The sequence below is a fragment of the Numenius arquata genome, chromosome 10, assembly GCF_964106895.1.
Source record: "Numenius arquata chromosome 10, bNumArq3.hap1.1, whole genome shotgun sequence".
NCBI lineage: Eukaryota > Metazoa > Chordata > Aves > Charadriiformes > Scolopacidae > Numenius > Numenius arquata.
In genome coordinates, this window is record NC_133585.1 from 48619482 (window position 1) to 48633724 (window position 14243).

The following is a 14243-nucleotide window of genomic DNA, read 5'->3' on the forward strand; positions in this document are numbered from 1 at the left end:
ATAGTGGCAGTAGTATATTTTCTGTTATAAGGTTTGACAGTGTAACACAAAGATGTAATAATTTAGAACTCTTAGAGTTCATACTACTAAGTTCACATGTTAAACAGCTGGATGGTAAATATACCAGGAACTCCTGACATCTGTAAACTCTCATGAGGTGTGAACTCGATGCCATATAGTACTTCTCTAACTGGGGGAATAATTCTCCTCTTCTCTTCTTCTGTGCCCCCAAGTCTGGTAGCTCTAATGGCGTGGAATAATTGAAACAGGAGTATCTGTGCAAGACTTACACTGAAGTATATTATAGAGGTTTCTTGCCTGTTACTGTCAACAGTTGCGCTGTATGCTAAGAATCAATATAAAAGAAGTGTTGTTGCATTCTCTTCTAGAAGTGTCAGACAACTGAAATGATTTTATCAGAGTCGTTTAACTATTGAAGTTACGTGGACTTCCTTGAGTTAAAGTTGCCCCCTTTTCTATGATTCAAGAGCCTAAGTTCTCTTGGGTTTACCTTCCTTTTTTTTTTCTTCCCTGAGCTTGGGTAGTGTCAACAATTTCAATGCGTAAAGATTTATTGCTAAAATTTGTAGAAGACTGAAAAGGATAGAAGAATATTTGGATGCATTCGACCTTATGAATTATCACCTTTACATTTACAGTTTCTTTGTGGTCAATGGCAGTGGCAATTGTAAACCAAAGCTTTTTTCTTACATTAAAATTGTTTTCTTCTGTCTTTGAAGGTTACAGAAAACAGATCAGACCTTGAAGATTTACACCTTTATGCAACTCCTCGGGAGCAGCGGTTTCGTAGGTTTGCCAGTTTAGAATTTGAAGGGCAGCTCTATATGACTCCATATGACTTCATTCAGGCTGTCACAAGTGATGAACCCAAATGTAAGCAGGAGTTTTATACTGATAAAATTGCTAGGGAAAATGCCAGTGGGGTATGTTATTTTTCCATCTGCTTTTGATTACTGCTCCCTTTTCTGATTGTGCTCAAAAGGTACTGCATCTTCCAGAATTTTATTTTTAATGGTATCCAAGTGCGTACAATCAGTATTCTGATTGTTGTTAGATTGTAAATATCTGCATAACAGCCCTTAGTTAAGCGTTCTTGTCTTAGAGGTCACAAAGAGCTCAACGGGCATGAAAGACGAGGTTCATTTGTTCCAATTGCATTGACACAGTTACAGTCACGGTTTCTTTCTGAGCAGGCCACTATTGCTGTAAAACTCCTACCTCCTCCTCTGTATAGTTTCTGTGTAAATGGGCAGGCAAGGTATGAGTTCTCTAAATAATTTAGCATAAGATTGTTTTTGCAACTTTTGCCATCTTAAATTGTCATCTGCTATCATGGTGGGGTTTTTTTTGCCCTGCAGAGATTTTATAATCATATCGCGGCTTTCTAAATAATGTGCTTTGAGTAAGAGTTTCAGTCCCCCGGGGGATCCACTTTCTACACTTGAAAGTTGCCAGAGTTAGCACCGTGTGTTAATTAAATTAATGAAAAATAAACTATCAACTTTAGTTCACTTACTATTTAGTCACTCTTTGATACTTAAAGCAAAAATTTTACAGTAAGGTGATCCATTTCTGATCTGGTTTGATTTCCTGGCCCTCAGGCTTGCAGTGCGTTGGTAGCAGCACACAACTTCTAGGGAAAGTGAATATCTTTGCTCAGGTGTGACATGTGTAATAACAACTCACCTTAGGTCTTTCTTCCTAAAACCTACACCACAAAGGTAGGATAGAGAACAGTCAAAAGCAGCTAAAACAGTCAGAGGAGAGCTTCAAGCTCTGTGCAGATGTTAGATTTTCCCCCCTTTGTTCTCTTAACAGTAATGAAACAAGGAAAGAATTCAGCCATGGCACACCAAGGATCAAAACTTCTATAACTTTTGAATAAAGATATAATCTCATTGTAACAGTGAAGACAGAAGATAAAGCTTAGACAGCGAAAACTTGCAAAACTTTGAAACTCTTACCAGAAAGCAAATCTTCATTCTCTTTTTTTTTGCTCTGCAGTTAAAAGAGAGGAAGCAGATTCCTTATCACAGAAGTTAATACAAATACACAACAGCACTTTATATCTACTTCCTCTGCCCAAATCTCCAAGTCTTCTCTTTTTTTTTTTTTTTTTTTTGTCACTGTGGAATTGGGTTTCACCATGTATGGTCATGAAGCATTTGTGCCTTATACTGGATATCAGTTAAACATTTCATTTTAGCTCCATTTTGTGACAGTTTGACTGGTTTGACCACACTGTATGTATGGTTTGCTATTAAGATTTTTTCCATGCTAATGAAATATATGCTTCCTCCTCTCTCACTGCAAGTATTCAGATTTTAAAAGCAAAACAAACCCAAAAAGTCTTAAGCTCACAAGGACGTTCTGTTCATCTCATGCCAAAGGAGAAGAGATCTGGAAGTGAACAGTCAGACACCCTTCTGAGTTGAGTGGAGGAAGCCCTTGTTTGTAGCAAAATCCTTCCTGTGCATCCAGCTCATCTCTGAGAGTGAGAGCAAAACTAATCCGGATGGATGTCCTTCAGTTTTATAGAGACGAGTATCAGAGATTACATGACTGAGGTTAGTGTAAGAGGATGTTACTAAGTAGAAGTGGATGACTTCATTATGGTGGAAGTCAAATCATCTGGGACATTTGGACAGAAGGCTGACAAGTAGGAAGTAATAGATGAAGTAGGTGACCTGCGGGTGTTACCACCTCCAGCTTCTCATCTGGCTTGTAATTTTAACCTTTCTGCTGCAGCTTTGTCAAAATACCGCTCTGTCGGTTTGGACGAGTCTTTAATTTTCTGTTTTGCCGTATTAAAGGTAGTAAGTTTAAGGAAGGTATTTTTCCGAATAAACTAGTACATTCTAAACATCTTATTTTGTATTTTTGGATCATTTTTTAAATAAGTTGCAAGTTGTCCGTTGAGCAATTGAGTCCATTCAGGCTGACATGCTAGAGCATATATATTTTGCAGGAAAAAAAAAAGAATGAACATGCACCTGTGGTTTTTTTTATGGATGAAGACTAGAAGGGTCTTGAGTTTTGTCAAAAAGCAAAACTGCCCTTTGAAGAGAAAGAATAGTAGCTCTTTACATCTGCTTTATAGAAAAGCTAATAATACTAGACCTGAATGAGATTTGTGATGGAGTGAATGCATCTATTGTGATTGATTTACTTTGGAAATCTTGTAAACCCTACAAAAGTCAAGAGGGTGTTCACTTCCTCTTTTGATTAAACACTAACTAATATGGTAAGAGTATATTTTCTTTTATAAAATCTAACTTTTGACTCCAGGTAGTTATTATAGAAAATAAATGCTATCATTATCTTGCTGCTGCTGCCTTTACAGTGCAGGCTTTTATTTGGGAAAATACAGTATTTTTAACAGTCATGCTTCATACATTTTTATCATCTGAATATATGTCTGTATATTTAGAAAGCCAACTAAGAGAAGAGGAAATATATTTTGTGCCCTTTAACTATAATAATTTTAGCCTAATACTGAGCTGTAAAAAGTATGTATATACACATAAATCTTCACTTGCTTGTCCAGAAAGAAAATCTATATGTAATATATGAGATTGGGAAATTATCTGATTGGAAAGTTAGATATGTTTATTACCCGGGTTTTTTTTGTAGTAGGCATAAACATATACCAATTTATATGGCAAATGAGGTTGGTTTGGGGGGATTGTATTTAGTATTTTGAGACAAGACTTTAATTGACATTAAAAAATTAAGCTGAAAAGTATATAAAAATCTGTTGGCTCATGTTATGATGTTGTTTGATATAATTCCACCACAGTCAGAGTGGAATTTGCGGACAGTCTTGGTGCTAACCTTTACCAAGATGTAAAACTAAAATTTCAATAAGTTTCTAACCATAAAGTAATGGAAGACCATAGTGAATAGCTCCAGTATCATGATAATTATTTAATGGAGCATGGAGTTCATCATTAGGAATGGATTTCTAATACCACTGAAGCAGAGCTGGATTAAAAACTATACATCTAATTAGTTCCTTAAAGTTAGGAGTTTAGGTATGTATTAAGTTAATTATACTTTTAATAATATAAAGAAAATTTTTTGGAACCACGTTGAAGACTAGCCTTGTGAAGTGGAGAAAATAGCTCTTCTTTGGCTAGAAAATGCAGTATAGATGCAGTCTAATTTTTATGACACCACATTGGCATAACTGAATTCTGTGTATTCGTAACTTTGTCTTTTGTTACAGGTGCTAAAAAGTGGCGATCGCTTTCAAAGCAGGTGAGCAATAATTCCCTGTGCTGCCTTATAACCATAGATTTTTATAGTGTTACTTTCTTTCATGATGTAAACTTAGAGTCACGGGAGAAATAAGGAAATTTTTAAATGTTTTGGTTTTTTTTTTTTAAAAAAGAGAGACTTTAATTTCTTTGGTTTTGTCACTTCGGCTGAATCCAGAGTCTCAGAGATACTTGAGCAGCTGTGCTTGTTACATTGGATTTAGTGACTTTCTCAAACGTCTGTCAGTTCCTTCCTCGGCCTGTATCTGACTGAGTTTCTTTAGTGTTTAACAGGTATATCCAAAGCTGCCTGAAATACTTATGCCACACTCTACATTTTGTGATGTTTAAGTGCCTCTTACTTTTTTTTTTTTATATATATTTGTGTAACTGTAGACTCCGTATCCCTGTATTTTAAGTAAAGTACATTCATATTGGTGGGTGAAGTTTGCCTTAGTTTAGGTTGAGAGTTTTAAAGAACAGTTGCTTGGAGCTCATGTGAAAACCTCACTGAGATCCAGGGGGACTTATCCTTGGCTTCAGTGAGTATGAGCAGTGGTGAGTAATTTCAGCAACAAATACATTACATGTCTCTCTCCAACTCTGCAAACACTTAGTATTCATGCAGATGACCAATTCTTGAGATAATCATGCGTGCAAAATTTATATATGTGCTTGAGTACTTCTAAAGTCATTGTGGCAAACTGAAGTTAAATTAGCTGGTAGATTTGCATTTAGTTCCTTGTCCTTTATATTCGTTTCCTAGCATTTATTCGTAATCTGTTAACTACTTCATTACATTCTTAAATATATAATTTTATCTTTTTAAAATGTTATTTTTCAGGAACTGAATCAGATCCTTATGGAGACACCACCAGTTTGGAAAGGATCATCCAAACTTTTCCGTAATCTTAATGAGAAAGGTAAGGGATAAGAATTTATTTTCTTGATCCGAATTATGCCTTGTGTTAATTTATTGTGGCTAAAGTGCTATGGCACTTTAATCTGAGTCACATCTTCAGAAAGATAAAAAGTGTTGCTTTCTACATTTTACAGCATGGAAAATTTCCCTTTAGTCTCCATAGTGTTTTAATCATGCCATCTTAGCACCAGCCTCTTTAAGTGGATTGGTATCTTAGAGTTTGTTAAACTGGTGTTTGAATGTTTCAAGCTCAGTTTGTTGCAATGAAGAATGATCTATAAACCACGGATAGAATACTCTAATAAAGACATAATATCTCTTTACTTATTTAATAGGTTCAACAATGTGATTATTTTTAAAGAGAGTAATGGTGTCTTATATCACGGAATAAGCATTTTCACAGTTTCAGAAATGCTATATAATCCTTTAAATTCTGCAGAGAAGGGCTTTGATAGCTTTTAAAACTCATACTGTTGGTGAAGAAAGAGCCAACAGCCACTCCTGGTCTCTTCTCTTCCCCCCCCCCCCCCCCCCCAGTCTTTCTTAATAAGCTCTATCACTTGAAAAACAAAAAAAACAGGGGAAAAAAAAACCTCTATGATGGCTTGTATATAGATATTTAAAAGCTTTTTATGATAAATAATCCACGTATTCCTTTGCTTATATTCATAACGGCAAAGGTCTGGTGGAGCGGCTTAAATATTTTAATACTGAAGTGTTTTAATATTTAAAAGTAACCACAAGTACTCGCTATAAAATAAAGACACTTTATGAATGTTTAAAATAAACTTGCCAGCAACAAAATTCCAATCAAACGTGTGCGTGTAGTGAATGAATCTAATTCAAATGCAGCTTAAATTACTTAAAGGAGTGAGTATGCAGCTACCATCAGAGGAGGGTCCCGGGCTGAAATGTCTAGTGCATGGAGGCACTGGCACAGTTCTACAGCCAGAACTTTGGAGAGGTAGAAGCTGGCACATCTTTGCCCTGCATTTCCTTGTATTTCCTTGCTTTAGGCTGTTCTCTATATAGTCAGAACAGCTGGTTTTTAAATACTAATTATATAAAAATTTAACTTCAGGATCTGTTAAATCGATTAAAAAAACCCCTTATCTGCTTGTTGCTTATTAAGTCTGTCATAGAATGTCTGCAACATTGTGTAGTCCTAATTCATCAGTGTCTTACTCATTTTCTGCCAGTGAAATTCTACAGAAGTTGATGGCATTAATAGGACTCAAAACTGTCGTAATAAGGTGGTAAAATTAGTAATAAACTTGAGCACTTACATTGGTTTTCGGCATGCTTTACAAAAAAGTGAATTCCATTGTCCCATTTTATAAATAATATAAGAGGATGTCTCTTATGGCTGATAATGTCATTCAGGAACACAGTGAAAGTGAATGGGAATAGAATTCAGGTCTCCTTAATTGTGATTTAGTGTTTATTTAGTACATGACATGAAACTCCGAGATTAATTTAGTCATTTTCGGAGCAATCAACCAGAACTACCTGTCTACAGCAACAATAGACCAGTACAAACAAAAGGAGAGAATGCTTTCAAGGCCTTTTATATTGCTGTCTTCATACCTGTGATGGACTACTTGACAATTGCACTTTCTTCCTCTGTTTTACAACAAAGAAGGTGTCATCAAACAAACAAAAATACATATTTACATTTATCAACTGGCTCTTAACATTTTACATCACTGACTGAGAACCTTTGAGGTATCTGATTTCTTGATAGCTGCTTGTCCAAACAGATTCGAGCAGGTCTTTGAAAACTATTTTCTGCAAGCTGCTGTATAAAATCAAGATAAAGCGTAGAGCATGTGTCACTTAAATGCCTGCATTTAATCTTTGCTAATCTTCTGTGTGGAGCTGTGTGTAAATTGAGGAAAAGAATAGGCGGTATTAAAAATACTTAGTAGCCTTCCTAACTAGATCTACTAGCAGTAGTAAAATCTTGGTTCTGAAGACTTAAATTTGCTGTTGGATCAAAAAGTGGGAAATATCTTTTTTTCCATGAATGGAATGGAAGTTGGGAGGGCAGCGTTTCAGCTGGTAAAGGTTGAGGGGTTTAGTGATTCTTTCATAGAATAGTTTGGGTTGGAAGGGACCTTGAAAGGTCATCTACATCTAGTCCAACCTCCTGCCATGGGCAGGGACACCTCCCACTAGACCAGGCTGCTCAAAGCCCCGTCCAACCTGGCCTTGAATGTTTCTGGGGATAGGGTATCTACTACTTCTCTGGGCAACCTGGGCCAGTGTTTACCACCCTCATTGTAAAGTATTTCTTCCTGATATCTAGCCTAAATCTAACCTCTTTTAGTTTAAAGCCCCTACCCCTTGTCCTATCACAATAGACCCTGCTAAAAAGTTTGTCCCCATCTTTCTTATGAGCCCCCTTTAGGTACTGGAAGGGGCTATAAGGTCTCCCCGGAGCCTTCTCTTCTCCAGGCTGAACAACCCCAACTCTCTCTGCCTGTCATCGTAGCAGAGGTGCTCCAGCCCTTTGAGCATCTTTGTGGCCTCCTTTAGACCCACTCCAACAGGTCCATGTCCTTCCTGTGCTGAGGGCTCCAGAGCTGGAGGCAGCACTGCAGGTGGGGTCTCAGGAAAGTGGAATAGAGGAGTTATTTCTAGTATGTGATTTGGTTTCACAGACAATTTCATTAACTGTCTGTCTTTTGTATTGCCCTTCTGTTCCGGCCTGTGTGATATCTGTGGAGAAGTCTGTGGTTGGTGATTTTTTCTTTTATGTTTGAGGATAGGAGACCTGATTCTCTTGAAGGTGCCCCTCTTTCAGGACAATTGGCTTCTAGTATTGTATGATCAAAGCTTTGGGGAGACGTTTGGACAGATCCAAGAGAAATATACCTGAGGCTTTCATATCTCAGCTATTCAAGAGGACAGAAAGTCCATCCTGAGTATTATTTCTGGACAGAATTAATTTAGAACTTTTTGTGCTGTAAATATTAGTAGAAAATGCCAAAGTTTCCTGCTTTGGCAGTGTTGGAAATGCTGATGTTAAATGTGTTCAATAATTGTAAAATCCACATGAATGATACAATGTTTTGAGTTTTCAGGTTTGTCAGTGAAAAAAAACCAAACAGATGACTATTTACATTTACCGTTTACAGGTGACATTAACATATTCAGTTAAGTCAGATTTTAAAAGATGTTTAAACATCCAAAGATGTGGCTGTTTTTCTAAAAACTTTTTGCACCTGACTTGGACTGAAATCAAGGAGACAGCCAGCAACTTTTGAAAATCCCAGCTGATAGACATCTTTACTCTCAGGCATCTAAATGCTTTTTTTTCCCCACTCTTTTGAAATAGTCTGATATTGTGGACTGACTTCACCCTCTTGGTTTTGGAGGACAGACAGAATCAGTTGGTTAAAAATCAGGAACCAGTTTTGCTGGTTCAGCCTCAAAGGTCATTAGAGCGAAGGGCTACTGGGAGAGCTGCAAGTCATCGTTTTCAGTTCTTGGTGAACTATAAGATGCTGCTCTGTGTTGGTAGCATGGGCATTCTGCAAGGTTAGCTCTTTACCCCAGAGCTAGAAAAGCAGAAGTACTTACTGTTTGGATATTGACTTCGGCTCTAATATAAATTTTGCCTTGGTGGCTTCTGAGGAGAAAAGGAAGTGCCATTCTGCAATGTGGTTGCCTTTTGACATCTAACCAAAGAGGAAAAGCTTAGAATGTATTCCTTACAGGTCTTCTGAATATAGAAGAAATAGTACAAATGTCTCTAACAGGCATAAAAATATTTAACAAAATTGACACATTAATTTAGTAAGAGTTTTAATATAAATTTCAGGTGATGATTATGAAAATGTGCATATAAAGACAACTCAAACCCCCAAATCTATGCTTTCATAAGTAACATGAGGCTAAGTTTCCAATTAATGTTGGACGTGCACTTACAAAGCACGTAATAAAGTCAAGCACTGTATTCAAACGGTATGTATCAGGAGGGAGCACTATTAATGTTCTCAGAGTAAATGTTCTCATACTGTTAGAGAGTGTTGTCATGAACTATTGGTGGGGGTTTCGGAAAGAAAATCATTAATCATTTATATTAGCTTCTAAGAATCTAGCCAGCTTCTGTTTAATGAGCCATTCTCCACTGACTGTAGTTGTTTATTTGCTGTGTTTAATCTATTCCTCCCTTAAAATACTCAAACCCGAATGAAAAAACCCATCCGATAGATCAGTATTTTAGACAAATAACTCATTGACCTCATCGAATACAGTCACATACACACACGTATGAATATGCATATATACAAAAATTCTCCTTCTTCTATGTAGATAAAATATTTTCAAGTTTAGCATGTGAAGACAAGGTGAAACTAATATGGCATAACCTTTTTTTTTTTGTATCTTCAGGTGTGATATCTTACACAGAATATTTATTCCTCTTATGTATTTTAACAAGTAAGTATTTTTGAGAAAAAAATCCAAAAACTTCCTTAAAAATTTCTAAGCTCTTAATGTGTTGCTATTTGTGAAAATACTCTTTTTTTCTTTCTTTCTTTTTTTCTTCCTCTCCTGCATATCTCTATATGCAAAAAAAAATGTATCATGTATCTCTACGTTCATTTGAAGCTCTCCTGTCCTGAAATCTTGTGTTATGTTTTATTGAAGTGCTTTATTGTCTAGAACTGTTACTGACTGTTGAGAAATACACTTCAGCTGAACCCCAGTTAAGAACTTAAATTTATTTTCTTCTTTGAAATTCCTACAAAGTTTCTTGGCCCTGAAGTTGACCCTGAACTCTCACAATCCCTAACTGCTGGATATACTTCCACCATTTCTTTGTTATCTGGACTAAATTTTGGCTGTAATTCATCTCTATTGCAAATCACTGAGTATCACCAAAATGTTGCCTAAATGCTTCGCTTACAGTTACCTTCAAAGCCTCCGTGTTTTGGAAATAATTTAAAATTGTAACCTGATTTCAAATTTCAATGGCTCTAATCATGTAAACAAGAAAATTCTGGGTCTCTTTCAGCACATCATTTGTTTTGAGCAAAAGTTGCATCTTGTACCTGTTTTGCAAAACTTTTTATAGTGTCTTTTAGAACACTGTGTTTTCATAGAACATTTATTTTCTACAGATTTGTATTTTTTAGCGTAAAATGGAGTCTAACACTCTTAACTACCCAACCAGCCATTACTGTGAGATACTTTTTCTTGGATATTTCATGTTCTATTTCTACTGTCTATTTTCGCTTATCTATGAATTTGTGAGCATGCCTTCTGTTTTCATAACATGGATAATATAGTTCTACAGATGTTACGATTTGCGTTTGCTGTGTACACAAATGCACTAATTTAAATTAGTTGAAGATACGGCTTTTTTAAACAGACAGCAAATATAAAACTCTAAGAAATTATTTAGTTTCTTTCCAAGCAAATACATTTTTTTTTTTTTTGGCAGAGCCACATGCAGGTTTTAGAATCGCTTTCAACATGTTTGATACTGATGGCAATGAGATGGTGGACAAAAAGGAATTCTTAGTGGTATGTATATTTTCAGTCTTTGAATATTTTGATGTAATCTTGAAATCAAATTTTTTGTTGGGATTGAGACACACAATGATGTCAATAATAATGAGAACATGAGCTATTCTTCACTGAATGTAGTTGTTTATTTGCCTTATTTAACGTAAATATTAAATGTAATGTAAATTGTAAATAGCTCCTTATTACAGTGCATGGGTGTGTTTTATATAATCATTTTTGAAGCTTAATTCCAGTTTTTATTCTGGATCTTTTTGTTGCTACTACATTCACAGATAATTAGGCTACTAAAGTAATATTGATGTATCAATGGTGAGCAGAATTATTCAATTGCCATAATGATGGAGGGACTTGCAAAAGAATCTTTTCCTGGGAGACCACTTTGATTTGTCATTCATTCACTCATAATCCCAGGAGACCTGAAAATACTGGCTGGCATAATGTTACACTATCATCTGTTTTTAACAAGATTCGTAATGAAATAAAACATACTGTACATATATCTAGTTCAGCCAATTAAATCCATATGCTGAAGCAATTTGCTAAGCTGGAGTTTAGTGATTTTTTTTTTTAAGGAGAATATTCCTGATGGCAAAATTGACTTTGAGCTGAATAATTTTCATGTGCTTTGGAACAGTTGGCAGGACACCTAGAACTTGGCAGTAGTTTTGTTGCATCCAAGGTTTTGCCGCATTACAAATCTGAATTACAGTATTTTTCAAACTGGAGCTTTACTCATTTTAATGCTTGGAAAAAGCAATTGTGTAAATTCTTTTTACTAATTATTTAAGCAAAGAGTCATTTTTCTTCTTCTGGGTAGAAATTTAAGCAGTCCTAAAAGGTCCAGACTTTGAGAGAAAAATTAGCTTATTTTACATGTCATTGAGATTTCTGCAGTAATAATTTGGCACTTGAGAGAAAATTTTCAAAAAATCTTAAATCATCCACTATATTTTGATTTTTGATCATGATGTATCTGATCATTGCATCTTCAAATTCGAATCCTTCATAAGTTTTCAGGTGATAGGATGCACTAAGTACAGGAGAATAATGTTTGCACTGACAAGTATAAAATTAAAAAGCCTTGGAACAAGAGGGCTATTTCAGATATACGTTTGTTTCGGTTTTTTTCTGATTTTAAAAGAAATAGGAATATTTAATGCTATTCTAAATTAGTATCCGTGATGAAGTAAAAAATTGATAATTTTTTAAAAAAAATCATGAAATGCAGAAGATTGCTTGCTTGTTCGGGCTTCTGATTACAATGACTACATGGCTTTACATTAACACACTGCACAATACAGTATAAATTAGAGTTTTCTAAGTTGGTAATGTCCATACACAACAGATGTCTGGGATCACACTGAAACACTCAGTTATGGCAAACGTAGTTTTTTGACATTGCTTTAGAAATTAGCATTTAAAATTTTGTGTTTAGTGGTTTAGACAATCTTTCTAAAGACTGCACAAGGCCTTTATTTTCTACTGAACAAGTACAGGCGATTAATTGAATAAAAAATATTTATAAGAGTTGTAAAAGAAAACTCCATATTTGTAGAAGTCATCAATTCTTATCTTCATGCATCTTTTGTGTAGTTGAGTTTATAAATAAATACAGTAAATACCTATAAGAAAAAACCTTACTGAAGAAGATAGAACAAAATATAAAGAATGAAACAGACACATGAAATGGATTTAAGTGTCAGGCCATGATTTATTTAAAATTAAGACACCCTGATTTCCTGTGTGCTGTTTCTTGTTTTCAAGTCAAGTTATAAGGCTCGATGCAGATAAGCTGTGCTAAGCTAAAGAAAATGGAAATGTGAAAGAAACTGTCCTCAACACACTGAACTTCCCTCAATTCTCCTTTTCAGGGAAGCGAGAGCTGAGACCCAGGGGCTTGTTTTCTGGCTTAAGCAGAACAGGTCTATTTTATTTTGGAAGCTTGGACCACTTGCAAATAGTGGTGATCATTTTTTGCATTCTAATATTACATGTGTGCATCCTTATATTTGCTAACTCCTAATACCCATCTCCTCCAGTTGGGGGAAGAAGCCAGCAAACATTGGATTAATTGTCCAAAGGAAAAATAGAGGAAAAAGAAACAGGAAAAAAAAAGTCTTTCATGATTCAATAAAACAGAATGTGGTTTAATAGACTGACAACTTTTTTTTTCTTTTTTTTTCTTTTTTTTTTTTTTTTTGAAAAAAAAAAAAAAGGCTTCCATTACAACAGCTAAGCAGGAGGAAATTGAAGCCAGGTGGCTTTATCTTTCAGAAACTGATGCTGAAAATGAAAACAAATAAGTATATAAGGCAGGAAGCAAGGACAACATTTAACTATGGATATTGCATCTTTCTTTCTCACCATGCTTTTATAGTTCTCTTCACGTCCTGCTTTTTATTTGTTCTCTGTCATGGTCCCTGATAAAAATTTCTCCTCCTTATTCTTTTTCTGTTACCAGACTTGGTAGATAGAAGAAAGAAAAGAGACATTTTAAACCTTAGATATATTGTTCTCTACCTATTATTGTATTTAACAAATTTGTATAGATTAAACCTGACCCTAACTCTGCTTGATTACAGTGTCAGTGACCCTTCAAAAATTCACTCAAAACCTGTAAATCAGGATATTAGACCTGAAGTGAGAAAGATAATGTCTTTGTAAATAAAAGTAAAGATGAAAATAAAAGTTGATTCAGTGATGCTGCAGCTGTGATGGACCTGAATATACATTTGGTGTCTGAACTCACCTTACTTGGGTATGCATCATCTCCCGTGTGCCTGGAAGCAGGAGACTGTCCCTGTTGCCATTTGAACTGTATCCAGAATTTGCAAAATACTTCTCCATTGATTACAGTCAGCTATCATAAAATTGGAAATATAGCTAATACTATTCAGTTTTGCAAACAAAGAGACTTTGAAGAGATTGGTGTAGGGATCACAAGTTACGTGATTCTTGAAGAGAAGAGTTCATGTAGGGAAGGGTTGAAAAATACTTAATTTTTCTGATAATAGCTTCAATGTTTTTGTAAACTAATTCTGTGGTGTTTGTGCTTTCCTCTTTACTTATGTCATAGGGGTGAGGTCAGGGAACAGGAGGATTGTGTTGCCTTGTTAGAGGAGATCTTGGTTTTGCTGTGTTCAGCAGTCTCATTATCCTGTTTCAAACAATGTTCCTGTGAAAGTACGCCTAGATCCTTTTTGCATTCACTTTCCTGCTGGCTGGTATCCTATAGCAGTCCTTCTGAACAAAAGAGCCATTTCCAGGAGTTTAGCAAGTGCTTTAATGATGAATGCAACAGAATCCTACTCCCTTTGCCTCTGCAGCAGGGGAAATGCATCCAAGGATGTATTGCTTTTTACGGATCTTTTTTTGATTTTTCAATTCCTGCCACTCTTCTGCTTGATGGCTTGTCACTTCACTTTTCACAAGGTATTTTCTGTCTACTTCTCTCTCTTCATTCACCTTTCTTCTTTCCACAGTTTTGGGTTGCAAACTGTGTA

The 14243-nt window shown here is 35.6% G+C and overlaps 1 protein-coding gene across 1 annotated transcript in view; it reads left to right on the plus strand.

Annotated features, from left to right (window-relative positions):
• The first annotated feature begins 685 nt into the window (after positions 1-685).
• MICU3 (mitochondrial calcium uptake family member 3) overlaps positions 686-14243 on the plus strand; it is a 44376-nt gene continuing 30818 nt past the window's right edge. The window contains exons 1-5 of the mRNA XM_074155119.1: positions 686-894; positions 4250-4281; positions 5125-5203; positions 9601-9648; positions 10655-10737. Of these exons, the coding sequence (XP_074011220.1) occupies positions 846-894; positions 4250-4281; positions 5125-5203; positions 9601-9648; positions 10655-10737 (291 nt within the window). The 5' untranslated portion in view covers positions 686-845. The remainder of the gene's footprint in view (positions 895-4249; positions 4282-5124; positions 5204-9600; positions 9649-10654; positions 10738-14243) is intronic.